We start from the raw sequence: 12,244 nt of genomic DNA, 5'->3' as shown, positions 1-12,244 counted from the left end.
GAGATGGGTTAGAGATGCATCTGATTTAGGTTAGAAACTGGTTGGATTTAATTTCAAATTCGAGGAGAAATGACATATACTGTTGATTTAAATGCTGTTGTGGTTCAGATAGGAAGGATTAATTAGAGATGTTATTGGTGGCAGTACTGGATTCGAAAGAAGATGAAGTTGGCCTTGTAGAAAGTTTGTGTTGCTGCTTCCAGTTGTTGCTACTGCAATGGCAGAATTGGAGATAATGTTTGATACAATCACAAATTTGAGAAATGGAGAGTTGGGCTGAGATTTGAGTTTGCTGAGATGAGCAGTTCATAAATGGAGCTCAGTGCCATTGGCTGAACTGGGAATGAGGTCTAATGTTGATGCCTTGATTATGGTGTAATTCGATACATCGAATAGTGAGGAGAATGGTTACAGGCAGTGCAGAGATTTAACAAGATATTGCAGGAGTGGATGAGCTGAATTGCAAGTAGATGGACTGAGGTAATGGTGGTGTTGTTGTTTATTGCAAGCAGTTGTTGCAGGGAGATTGAACTGAACTGTGGAACTGGTGTTGTTTAGAAGGATTGGTGATGTAATTGAAGGTTCAGCTGGTGTTGTTGGTTATGAAGCTGAGCTTGATTGCAGGAATGGATAAGCTAAAGGTCTGGTGGAATGCGGCTCAGATGAAGGTTGCAGAAGAAGGGATAGAGAGCAGTTTGGGTAGTGAAATTCGTAAAAGTAATTTCAAAGTCTAGATCAGAAACCGTTGTTGCGACTCTTTTACTTTCTAATGGACCATTAATCATGTTGCATCATATATCGACCATTAATCCTCAATTGTATCATGCTAATGGAGATGTCTTGTATGGGAGTTAGGGAAAGATAATTTTTGGCTGGTTTCGTACGGATTGTTTTCGGAAGTTCAACAACAATGAACTGAAATTGGGTGTTTATGCTATTTTGGTTTGTATGGGAGATATTGCAACAGGAAAGATGATGATGGTGCTGTTATGACTGCATAACCTGTCATGCAGTCGAGGAAATGTCTGCGTAACATGTTATTCAGTCGTGAAAATGGATGCATAACCTATTATGCAGTCCAGAAAACGGTTGCATAACATGTTATGCAACAACTTTTTTGTCACTATTAAAACCAACAAAAACAAAGACTGCATAACTTGTCATGCACCTACAATAATATCTGGATTACATGTTATGCAGTCACGAAAATAAAAGCATAACCTGTTATGCATCCGAAAATATGGCTGCATAATGCATCGGGAAAATTGTTGCACAATCTTTTATGCATCGAGAAAATAGATGCATAATGCATTATGCATCAATTTTTTATGTACGCACTAATACAATGGCTACATAACTTGTTATAGATGCATAATTTGTTATGCAGTGGAGAAAATGGTTGCTTAATTCGTTATGCATCTGCAAAATGTGTTATGCATCTTTTTTGGTGGCTGCATAATGGTTATGTATCAAGTTTTCGAAAATTTTGCCTAAACTGATGATCACCTCCGATTTTTTCGTGAAAAACAAAAATTTGATATTCTTGTTTGTACTCGTTGCGTAGCTCTCTTAAAAAGATTTCCAATGATATAAAATTTGTAAAATTTCAAGGCACGGATTTTTAGATATGTTATATCCAAGTTGCGTTGCCAATTATACCCTTGATGCATAACCCGTTATGCAGATATTTTTCAAAGTTTCATATAATTATGGATGTCACGGAACTAAAAATTAATCTTGGGTCTGACAATAAGAATATTATTATTTTGGGCCTGATAATCTTACGTCGTAATGCCAACAATTTAACAAGTTAGGCTTAAGATAGTTAGCCCGATGGTGTTTTATCCATAAACAAATTAGATGAACCATTTTTTGGGACCATGGTTTTTTTGTGTGGACCATGATTCTATTTTAGGCAAGACATTATAAGTAATCCTAAGACACCCCTTATCTAAATGTTTTTCTTAATACCAAACTTACCCTCCTTAATTAAATGTGTTAGTTTAATGATGAGTTAGTTATTAGTTAATGATTAGTAATGATTAGTTATTAGTATGATTAGTGTGATTAGTAATGATTAGTTACCATTAATAAGTTCTATTACAAAAAGTGGAAAATTTTCTTTGCGAGAATTTTTTATTTTTTTTGCAATTAAGTTCGTTTACCCAAATTATGACCAAAAAAGAACTTAATGATTAGTGATTAGTATGATTAGTAATGATTAGTTACCGGTAAGAAGTTTGGTTACAAAAAGATTGAAAATTTTTTTTGCGATCAAACCGAACTATATATTTGGTGTGACCATTAAATAGTTCGATTACAGAAATATTTAAAACTTTTTACAATCAAACCGAACTTAACCGAAGTGACGTAACCGAAGTGACCAGTTCCGTTGGGAAATGTTTTTTGCAACTAACCGAACTGTTAGCTTCGGTTGGGAAATATTTTGCGAAATAACCGAACTAAGGTTCGGTTGGGAAATGTTTTAGCAACTAACCGAACTATTAGGTTCGGTTGGGAAAAAACCGAACTAAGGTTCCGTTGGGAAATTTTTTTGCGAAATAGCCAAACTGTTCTTCATGTTCATCATTTCCATTAGGTTCGGTTAGTTCGACAAAAATTTTCACATAATTCCTAGCCGAACTTCTCTCTGCAACTTCCATTTTCAACTCATTTGATGGTTAATACTCATTTTTCAATCGAACGAGGAACGTCAATGAAAGAGAGAAGAAGAAGAGAATAATTTTTTTTTTCAAAACTAAAAATTTTCGCTTCCACTTTGTTTTGGTTTTTGATTTTGGTTAATAGATTCATTTAGATTAGATATATATGATTAGATTTATATAGTTATTAGGTTAGTTTTAATTTAAATTAAAATAAAGGGTAAATATGTATTTACCCAATTTTAGGACACCCCTTATAAGTATAGGGAGGTTGACCTAATAAGACCATGGTCCCAAAAAAAAAACCATGGTCCCTAAAAAAAAATGGTTCAATTAGATGCATCTTCCCACAGATAAGTGATTGTTAGGCCACCACAACATCTAGTAGCCGAGGTTTTCATAGCCACAAAGAAAACAATGCTTGTTGCTCCACGCATTAGTCACAGAAAAAACTTATAAGTAGACTTGTGCAATTGATTATGATATTGATTTTATTAAAAAGGTAACTTCAAAATGGCTGTCACTGGTTTGGCTTTCCAATAACACCTTCTGTTAGAAAAACCTCAGCGGGAAATTCCCAAATACATGTTTTAGTTGACTCCTAAGAATTTTGACCCAAAACCCCCTATGTGATGGCTAAAACATATTGGGCCAAATTATGAGAACCATATCTATACTACCGTGTGATCATGATCATTTTCTTTTCCCTTCAATTTTACTTGCTTTAAAACTCTTAATTCACAAGTCCAGTTTCTTGATCATTTCTAATAGTTAGTTAACTGATTAAATGAGATTAACACTCGTATAATTTAGAAGAATATGCACACTGTTGCTAAAGGAAAGAAGCGAAGTAAGTATGCACACAATTAGATTAGATTACAATTTTACTTATTTGCTTATTGTGTATCTGATAGATAGATAGAGAGTCCTTCCGTGACATTCACTCTAACTAGTCATGCTGGCACATCCATATACTGGATCAAACAAAATTACTTCGATAATTGAACGAACACACAATATCTCTTCAACGGAAAGAAACAACACCAGGTGTCATTCCCACATCAAGACAAGAAAAATCATTCCCAGATAATGGCTCCCTTAGTCTTACTTGCATACTTTCATAGAAAAAAGGCTTCAAGTCTTCGAAACAAAATGCCATTCGTCTCTTTTTATTTTAATTCGCATCAACAGTGCAAATTGCTTCAGCATAAAAAGCTTTTGCTTGACCCTCTCCAATGTCATGAAAACTATTCCCACCGGATTTATCAAACACAACAAAGTATAAAGGAATTCCTAACTGTTATCTCTGGAACAGTACGTAGCAAGACTTGATAGTTAACACGTAGAAAAGCAAGAGGGGTCCAAAAAGTGGAGAACGTCGCAATCGATTGGTTGTATAGATAGAGCATGACTCTTTCTTTCTTTTCCTGTATCTAATCCTTGTTACTAAACTTTTGGTTTTTGCATTTTCGACGCGTGTGTTTGTTTGTACTAATATTATTATTATTTTTTAGGTAGTAGTAATTTCCGTCTAAAATTAAAGTACCTTTTTTCTCTTCAATTTTGATTATCACTACCACTGTTGCTGTAGTGCCAGCTTATATGTTCTCCTCTCTCGATATCTCATTCATCATACCTTGCTTGATATTCATTCATTCATTTATACAGAGAAAAAAAAAAGTAAAGGTTTTCAGTGAGCAAAAACAGCAATGGAAGCTGCTTCACCTATCATCAACAGGACTGGCTCTTATTATAACTTGTTAATCTCTTTTACTAGAGATTTTTTTATTTCTTCCTCTGGAGCTCAGGTACCATCTTTAAGCTCTGTTTTGTGTTATTTCATGGTGGATTCATTTTGTTGCATCATTTTATGAGCCGAGCTTTGATATTCCATATTGGGGCTTCATGGTTTTATTTATTTATTTCTTTTTTTTTTTTTCTATTCTAACTTTCTTTTCTATTTCTGTTATATTTTGCTTAATTGAGAAAGTTAGATTTTATGTTGTGTAGATCTTATTTTCAGTTCCTTTTGCATTAATTGACTAAATTCTAACTTGGGTCTTTTCCCTGAACTGAAAAAAAATACTTGAATGTTTGATTAGGAAACAAGCCTAACTGCTGAGCAATATCTCTGAGATTAGGGGTCCAGATCGTCTGTGCCACTGCTTGGATGTGCCCTATGTGCCACACCAATAGAAACACGGTATTTTCTCTTGGATTTGTAATATCTTCTTTAACTAATTAATTATCTTTCCTAATCGATTAGTGTTGTATAAATAGAAAATCTATTTAGTTAGTCATGGTTAATGAGAGGAATGATGTGGCGTGTTTCTATTGGTATGGCACATAGGGCACACACAAGCAGTGGCACAGACGATCTCGACCCTGAGATTAGAGTCTCTTTCTATGGCTTTCTAAATCAGAATTTTTCTTAATTTTTTTTTTGTAACTTTACACTGTTTTCACCTTAGATTAGAGTCTTCTTTTGGTGTTTAGTTTAACTATTTTATATATATTGGGTAAGTAAATCATTTTTTATTTTTTTTATATGTACAAACATTTTTACAATCTGAAGTCTATGTAGGTAAAAGTTGAAGAATTAGAAGGAAGAACAATTGGACTATATTTCTCAGCAAATTGGTTTAGTCAGTGTCAAACTTTTACACCAATTTTAGCAGATATATATAACCAATTGAAAGAACAAGGATCAAACTTCGAAATAGTATTTGTATCTTCTGATGAAGATCAGATTTCCTTTGACAATTTTTATAAGACCATGCCGTGGTTAGCTATTCCTCTCTCTGATTTACAATCTAAGAAGAGTTTAACGCAAAAGTTTCAAATTGAAGGAATCCCATCTCTAGTAATTGTAGACGAATTTGGCGAACCAATTCAAACAGAAGGAGTGGAACTCATATATCGATATGGAGTTCAAGCTTTTCCGTTTACGTCCGTTAGGATAGCGGAATTGGAACTGGAAGAGAAAGCTAATCAAGCTTCTCAAACTATTGAAAAACTTCTTTCAACCCATGCTAGAGATTATGTGATTAGCAAAAATGAACAAGTGCCTGTTGCTCACTTGGTGGGGAAAACGGTCGGCTTATACTTCTCGGCTTCCTGGTGTCCTCCATGTGTGAAGTTTACGCCGAGATTGGCTAGTGTTTATAATAGTCTAAGAGACAAGAAACATGACTTTGAGATTGTTTTCATTTCGCTTGATCGAGATGAAGAAGGATATCTTAGCTGCTGCAAGTCAATGCCATGGCTTGCTCTGCCTTATGGCGATGAGATGGTTAAAGTATTATTAAGGTACTTCAATGTTCAAGCCATTCCAAGTTTGATCATCATTGGACCTGATGGAAAAACCGTTACGAGAGAAGGAAGAAACTTGATTAACTTACACTTAGACATGGCTTATCCTTTCACAGAAGCTCAACTTTTAAGCATACAAGAAAAGATAGATGAAGAAGCTAAGAGCTATCCCAAAGCTATCTCTCATAGTGGTCACAAGCATGAGCTGAGTTTGGTGTCAGCCAGTTCTGGAGGTGGGCCTTTCATATGTTGCAAATGCGATGAACAAGGTTCAGGATGGGCATATCAATGTATTGAATGCGGGTACGGAATTCATCTCAAGTGTGCACAACAAGTGGACGAAGATGAACAAGTGAAGGAAGGAGCTAATACTGCTAACTCCTATTGTGCTTGCAATGGAAAGTAGAATGACTGGGGAGACTTTCTGAAAATTCGGGAGGCGGGAAATACAGGCTTGCAAATGTACAGGAAAGTAAAAATGCATGACAAAGTGAAATGTGAGAGCTAAAGCTATGGAGTTCTCTGCAAATGCCGAGATCTCGTTAAACAAGAGAAATTGGATATTGGTAAGTATATCTACATTAAACCAGGTAATTCTCCTCGTCCGTGCCTTTGTGATGAGATAGTATGTGTGTGTGTAATTTGTAGTAGATATCCAACTGTTATTAGCATTTTATAACAGAACCTAATCTTTTAAAAACTGTATTCATGTGGTAAGTATGCCTTATAGTGTCTGTGTTATGTTTCAGAAGTCCAATATAAATGTAAACAGTAAAATTTCTGATTTCATCGGTAAAATCGAGCTTTCTTCATTGCCACTTATTCTCTTCTCTTCTGGGAAACAGAAGTTTAGAATTGGTTCTTGATAATATTCTTCTACCAATGAATGATCACATTTCATGTCTTACCTTGTTTGCAGAATACTAGAATCTAACCATCTATTTACTCAACCTACTATTGATATTCTTCTTCTCTTTTTGACAACCAAAAGCTCTTATCTTTGCCATTTAAGTTGGAGGAATCATTCCATGCATACCTTAATTCTAACATTGAAAGTGAACCTATATATATGCCGTGGCATTCAAAAGTACTCCTCTCTACCATTTAGGATGTTGAGTATTTGTTCCTTGGATATGCCATGACATATGAACTGGACCCATGGACTGTGGTGTAGTGAAACTTGGAAAAATCTACTCTTAACAAGAAGAACAATATCTTGGGAAACTTCAGCTTTATGTAAATTCTTGGTTATCAGATCAAACAGAATTTCTTTCAAGCAAGAGGAGTACATGCATACTTTTTAAGATTATGTTACAGGTGCTTGGTTGTTTGAAGACTTCAGACTTGAGAAGTTCTTCAAACAGCTACCAACTGAAATTCTCCATGCAAATATATGTTTGTTTTCTCGTGTTCAAGTACATGTTGTTTAGGATCACGGTGCTTAATTTACATGACAGGACCAGGAATTTTTGGTTCGAACCCGTCTCCTTTTTGTCCATATTCTGTTGTCTCGATGAAGGGTGTTGTGGATCACCGAAGTGTCTTTTCTTTGTCTTGATTAGTATTAAACATCCTTTCGACAGACTGGGCAAGATGCTTGAATAATTAGCCATCCGTCAATGCAAAGCAAATGAAACAGATGTTTACAATTTGGTAGTTCCCTCGCGGTTTCACCCTCGTTGAAATCCTGCATAGTTGGATTTGAAGCGAAGTACCGAATCAGTTGGTGCAATTGTTATACAAGAACAATGGCTAAGAACCCTGCACCCCGAGCCTATCTACAGTTGATGTGCTAAAATTTCAAAAAGCAGGTTAATTTCAGTATCGCAATTAACTAGATAGCGAGAGAATATGTAGGTGGGTATACCTGTAAGCATATTGAACAAGAGTTGTTCTCGCCACAGTGATCCACGGTTCCATTGCGAATAATGTTGAACTTTGGGAGTTTATCAACAGATTCGGGAGGCATTCCTCTGGTTCCTTGAACATCGAAAATGTCAGATATTTCCATATAACTCGTTTCCAGTGTCCCCACCTGCAATGAAATAAAACTGACAAAAAGTTAGTCCAGGCACCAAAATGATTATCATAAATACCGTTTCCTGAGTAATCTTATTCAGTTATTCTGAATAACAGTGTAATCTTGCCTGCCATTGATAAGCCTTGAGCATTGCTGGGCAAACCCATTCCCGAAATATCTTTCCATTTATTAAGCTTCCAAACATTCCTACCTGCATTATACATAATCTCATTCAGTATTCTAAAGTTTAATGGTATCCGTACTGGAGAAGGTCTTTCAGCATGTTATGAAACGTTCTATTGTTACTTGTTAGTTAGCACCTTTTGGCTAAATAGTAGTTATATTGGTTTGATGCCGTCGAGATTTTCTTGTGGTGCAGTATATAGTTTTAAGGGGCCGGCCACCCTCACCGTACTTGTGGCTGCTAAATGAATACTAGGATGCTTTGATGTCAAAAAGAGGCTTAAAAGAGCTGATCGGATTTTTTGGTCTGTCCAGAGAATTCTGGTTGTTAGTTTGTATCTTGTTTCTGTTTTCTCCATCTCCCATCCCATCATATCATATGCTATCTTTATTTCGTCGAAACGAAAAGAGGACCTTTCAGTTCATAAACAACTACGAGGTTATCTAATCACATGCACACATAAAACCACGTGGAAATATCCATAGAGAAGTCTTTATGTGTGCATGTGATTAGTACAAAAGTTCCAAGTGTCAAACTTTCGTAGAAACATAATAAGATGGGCATTTGGTATTCCCTTTTATCGTAATCTGGTCCATGCCAATGCCGAACAGCTGAGTTATCTGTCAAAAACAACAACAACAATATACTCTACTACCAAACAGCTGAGTTTGACCTCGTGAATACGACTGACATACCTCTTCCCCATAGTTTTCATTCTTCCCCAAGTTCTTTTCATTCAAGTTTCATTTATTTAGGTCTTGATTACAATGCATGGGAATGGGGACCAAACTAGCTAGAGGAGGAAAAACTATAGTCCCCACCTGATTACTGACTCACTGAGTTCTGTTTCTATCTTCTATTATATCATGTCCAAATTCTTAAGTCTAACATTTTGATCATCATCACTAGTTATTTGTCAACGACTAATGAGATTCACGTCAAACAAATGATCTAACCTTAGACGATGAATCACCATTGAGCAAGGACTCCAGCAACTCAACAGCAACAATAGCACCAGCCACAGCACCAATTCCAGCTCCCCGAACAAACCCTGTTTCTGTTGTTTGTCCTGTAATTGCTCGTGTAATCATTCCGACAATTGCTCCTCCTATAGTTGCATAACAAAATTATTGTCTACTTGATTAATTAGCTTGGAGAATAAATTTCTTTCGCATGCATGCATGGATGTATAAGAACCCACAGTGAGAAAGAGATGGTTCTAAAGAAAAAACTTGCCAAGTGCAAAAATACAGGTGATCCCAGAAACAAAAATTCTTTCCAATATTCTTGACAAAATCTTTATTCCAGAATCACCCATCTTTCTTTTTCTCAACTAACTCTTAAACCCACCTTTTGTTTTGCTGCTGGTTCAAAACTTCCCCTGTTATATTTTACCAGAAGTTCAGCTTGAAATGAGGAGCTTTAAAGTAAACTACAGAATGTGCAACAGAGAGAGGTGTAAGGACTAAGGAGAGCATTTAAAAAGAGGTGAGCATGAACCTAATCATTAAAGAAAGATGATAACTACTAGTAACTTAATACTATTAACAAATGAAAGGGAATAGAATGAGCAGCAGTTAAAAAAGAATGAGTAGAAAAGTCAAGAACTAAATTTATGAAAATTACGTAGATGTAATTTAGCCAAAGAAAGAAGATGGGCAGAATTAGGAAAACCATCTAAAACCAGGTGCTGATGGTGAGTGGGATACTAACTTCTGTGGGCTGAAACTGTAAGCTCATTTAAAGCTTTGGTCTGGTATACTAAATTGAGAAAAGTAAGCTGCCCCAAATTGTATACTGCATTAAATCCTCCTCCATTCTCAATTGAGTTCTGGGATATGTACATATTGTGACATTGTATACTAGAATATGGTTTGTATCAAAACAAAACAAAACAAAAACAAAAAAAACCTAGAATATGGACCAAGATGGTATCTGTAAAACTATTAGCCTTAAGGTGGGCCAAGATTAGGGTGTGAAACTGGTAGTAGGGTTCCAAAGAGCTGGACTTAACCATGTCTGAGTCTAACGGGGTAGATCGTAACCGATAAAATCCTTGCCCGGGAGACGCCATGGGGGCAATTTTCGCACAATATTCACGTCCCAAGGCTTGCCCAGATCCAAACCCCCAAACCAGCAAGTTTTATCATGCCAAGTCGTCACTCTAGCATACGGATTGAAGAAAAAATCTTACCGGGCGCCAAACACAGGTTCCTATCCTGTATGCACGTTGAAAGAGAGAAGGGGATGGGTCCGTAGTCGGTAGATATGGCTGGTAACAGGTTAGCATACTTGTCTCCCGCTGTAAATAATAGACAAATGCTATCCTGCACCGTTTTGCGGGAAGCTATCCCGCTCAAGCGGACTTTTTTATCGTTAGATGATCAAATCAACGGTTAGATTCGCATTCAGGAAAGGACCCTCCACTTTTAGGAAAGGACCCACCATTTTCTCTAAAGGGTTCAAAGCTGTTAGATCTTGATTTTAACGTGATCTAACGATAAAGAGGCTGCTTGAGCGGGATAGCTACCCGCAAAATGGTGCGGGACAACATTGCTCTAAATAATACCCCAGAGATGCTACACTGATCGAAGAATTCACCGGGGAATTCTCCCGACACACAGCCCGGGGGCGAAAGAAGAGAGGATATGAGGGAGTGGGCCAATAATTAGAGTGTGGCGGGAGCAATATCGGGAGAATTTTTCGGGACATAAATCAATTTAGATACCCAAAGGATTATATGTAACACATATGTAAATGATGTCGGCTTAAGTTTTTGGGTATTTTTTATATCTAAAAATCTTATCGCCGTAACTTTAGACTCAAATTTTATTTATTTTTTCTTTTTTTGACTCGTTTAAATCTTACTTGTTACATCTGATTCAAAAATTATTAAATAACAAAAACAAAAAAATATTAATCCAATCAACATTTTTCCACTTGAGTCAGTGATAAAATGGTAACGACTCAAAATAGTTCTGACTCAGATGTACGAGTAGGAGTCGAGTCAGATATTGAATCAAGCATCCGAAAAACTAACTCAAACCGAGTCAGACTCATATCGCGAGTCAGATCCAAAATAACAAGATGCCACCAAAAGGGAAACTGCAAAAGCTGGGAAAGAGACTCAGGGTTGAACGTAAAACCATCACAAGCATCAAAGTCATGAAGAACATTTGTTTGTCAAACAAATTAAAGAAAGATTTAGGTTGCACTATGGAAATTAATTGGAGTAGCAAAGAAAATCAAAAAAGAAGAAAGGGAAAATAAAACTTAGAGAGTATCGTACACCCACCCCCCAATTTCTCAGTATTTTTCGGTCATAAACCTCCATATTTTTACTAAATCTCTCTCTATTTCTTCCTAAAATACCGATAGATTCGTCTCGAATGCTGTTATCTTCTTCTCAACTCCAGTAATCTTTTTTTCTCCTCACCATTTTTCTCTCTTAATTTCTTTAGATCTGTTGGTGTAGTAATGAAAAAACGGGGGTCTAACAACACTACCCAATATTTCGCTTAGCAATCTGTATGGACTAACTCCGAAATACTTTCTAGAGAATCAACTAGACAGTCAGAATCAATCTAGGTAAAAGTATCTCAAGGAATTAATATCTCTCTCTTGTTTTGATTTACTCAAGCTAATAGAAATCAGCGAGTCTTTAATCAAACACAAGGAATAACTTGGATGGTACTAAAGACCAATATTTTTTCTCGATCGATTTCTTCATCTGGTTGCCAATCTATCTCAACCCAACTCATATCATCATCCAAGAACTCTCAAACCCCCATCTCCAATTAACCCATTCTCATTCTTGCCGATTTAGACTCATTCTCAGCTGCTCTTTCCAAAACCAAACCCTAGATTACCCCAAAACCAAACCCTAGACTACAATAGAAATCCTGAGATTAAACCCTAATAAAATCATCAAAATCTTGAGCTACAGTCTCAAGATCGAAAGCAAAGAGGATAGTAAAAAATCAAATTCATACCTGGTTAAGAGTTATCGTTTGTGTACCTGTTGAGATCGAAAGAGAACATGGCCGAATTCAATTTATCTGTTGA

The 12,244-nt window shown here is 36.2% G+C and overlaps 2 protein-coding genes across 4 annotated transcripts; one reads left to right on the top strand and one right to left on the bottom strand.

The window, feature by feature from the left end:
* Window positions 1-4,141: 4,141 nt before the first annotated feature.
* LOC113287936 (probable nucleoredoxin 2) lies at window positions 4,142-6,793 on the top strand. Of its 2 annotated transcripts, XM_026536827.1 has the most exons (3): window positions 4,142-4,471; window positions 4,766-4,866; window positions 5,248-6,793. In XM_026536827.1, the coding sequence occupies exons 2-3, from the start codon at window positions 4,834-4,836 to the stop codon at window positions 6,379-6,381; spliced, it is 1,167 nt and encodes a 388-aa protein (XP_026392612.1). In that variant the 5' UTR covers window positions 4,142-4,471; window positions 4,766-4,833; the 3' UTR covers window positions 6,382-6,793. The 2 variants fall into 2 exon arrangements, with proteins under 2 accessions (XP_026392612.1, XP_026392611.1); XM_026536826.1 differs by lacking the exon at window positions 4,766-4,866.
* Window positions 6,794-7,196: 403 nt separating this feature from the next.
* Window positions 7,197-9,827, bottom strand: LOC113285757 (NEP1-interacting protein 1-like). Of its 2 annotated transcripts, none has more exons than XM_026534530.1 (5): window positions 9,530-9,827; window positions 9,136-9,287; window positions 8,123-8,206; window positions 7,843-8,010; window positions 7,197-7,662 (listed from the first exon to the last, which is right to left on the bottom strand). In XM_026534530.1, the coding sequence occupies exons 2-5, from the start codon at window positions 9,268-9,270 to the stop codon at window positions 7,540-7,542; spliced, it is 510 nt and encodes a 169-aa protein (XP_026390315.1). In that variant the 5' UTR covers window positions 9,271-9,287; window positions 9,530-9,827; the 3' UTR covers window positions 7,197-7,539. The 2 variants fall into 2 exon arrangements, with proteins under 2 accessions (XP_026390315.1, XP_026390316.1); XM_026534531.1 differs by lacking the exon at window positions 9,530-9,827 and adding an exon at window positions 9,416-9,497.
* Between the last annotated feature and the right edge of the window lie 2,417 nt (window positions 9,828-12,244).

Source organism: Papaver somniferum, chromosome 6 (genome assembly GCF_003573695.1).
Source record: "Papaver somniferum cultivar HN1 chromosome 6, ASM357369v1, whole genome shotgun sequence".
In the NCBI taxonomy this organism is placed as follows: Eukaryota; Viridiplantae; Streptophyta; class Magnoliopsida; order Ranunculales; family Papaveraceae; genus Papaver; species Papaver somniferum.
The sequence above is the reverse complement of the archived record's forward strand: the minus strand, read 5'-3'. Positions and strand labels throughout refer to the sequence as shown.

What these genes read in the sequence shown, in the direction of transcription:
- LOC113285757 (XM_026534531.1), bottom strand. Translation starts at nt 9,497, where the DNA reads ATGGGTGATTCTGGAATAAAGATTTTGTCAAGAATATTGGAAAGAATT. An exon ending in CACCTGTATTTTTGCACTTG is followed by an intron (nt 9,288 to 9,415) that starts GCAAGTTTTTTC and finishes ATGCAACTATAG; the next exon opens with GAGGAGCAATTGTCGGAATG. An exon ending in CTTGTTCAATATGCTTACAG is followed by an intron (nt 7,663 to 7,842) that starts GTATACCCACCT and finishes CCAACTATGCAG; the next exon opens with GATTTCAACGAGGGTGAAAC.
- LOC113287936 (XM_026536826.1), top strand. Translation starts at nt 4,373, where the DNA reads ATGGAAGCTGCTTCACCTATCATCAACAGGACTGGCTCTTATTATAAC. An exon ending in TTTCTTCCTCTGGAGCTCAG is followed by an intron (nt 4,472 to 5,247) that starts GTACCATCTTTA and finishes AAGTCTATGTAG; the next exon opens with GTAAAAGTTGAAGAATTAGA.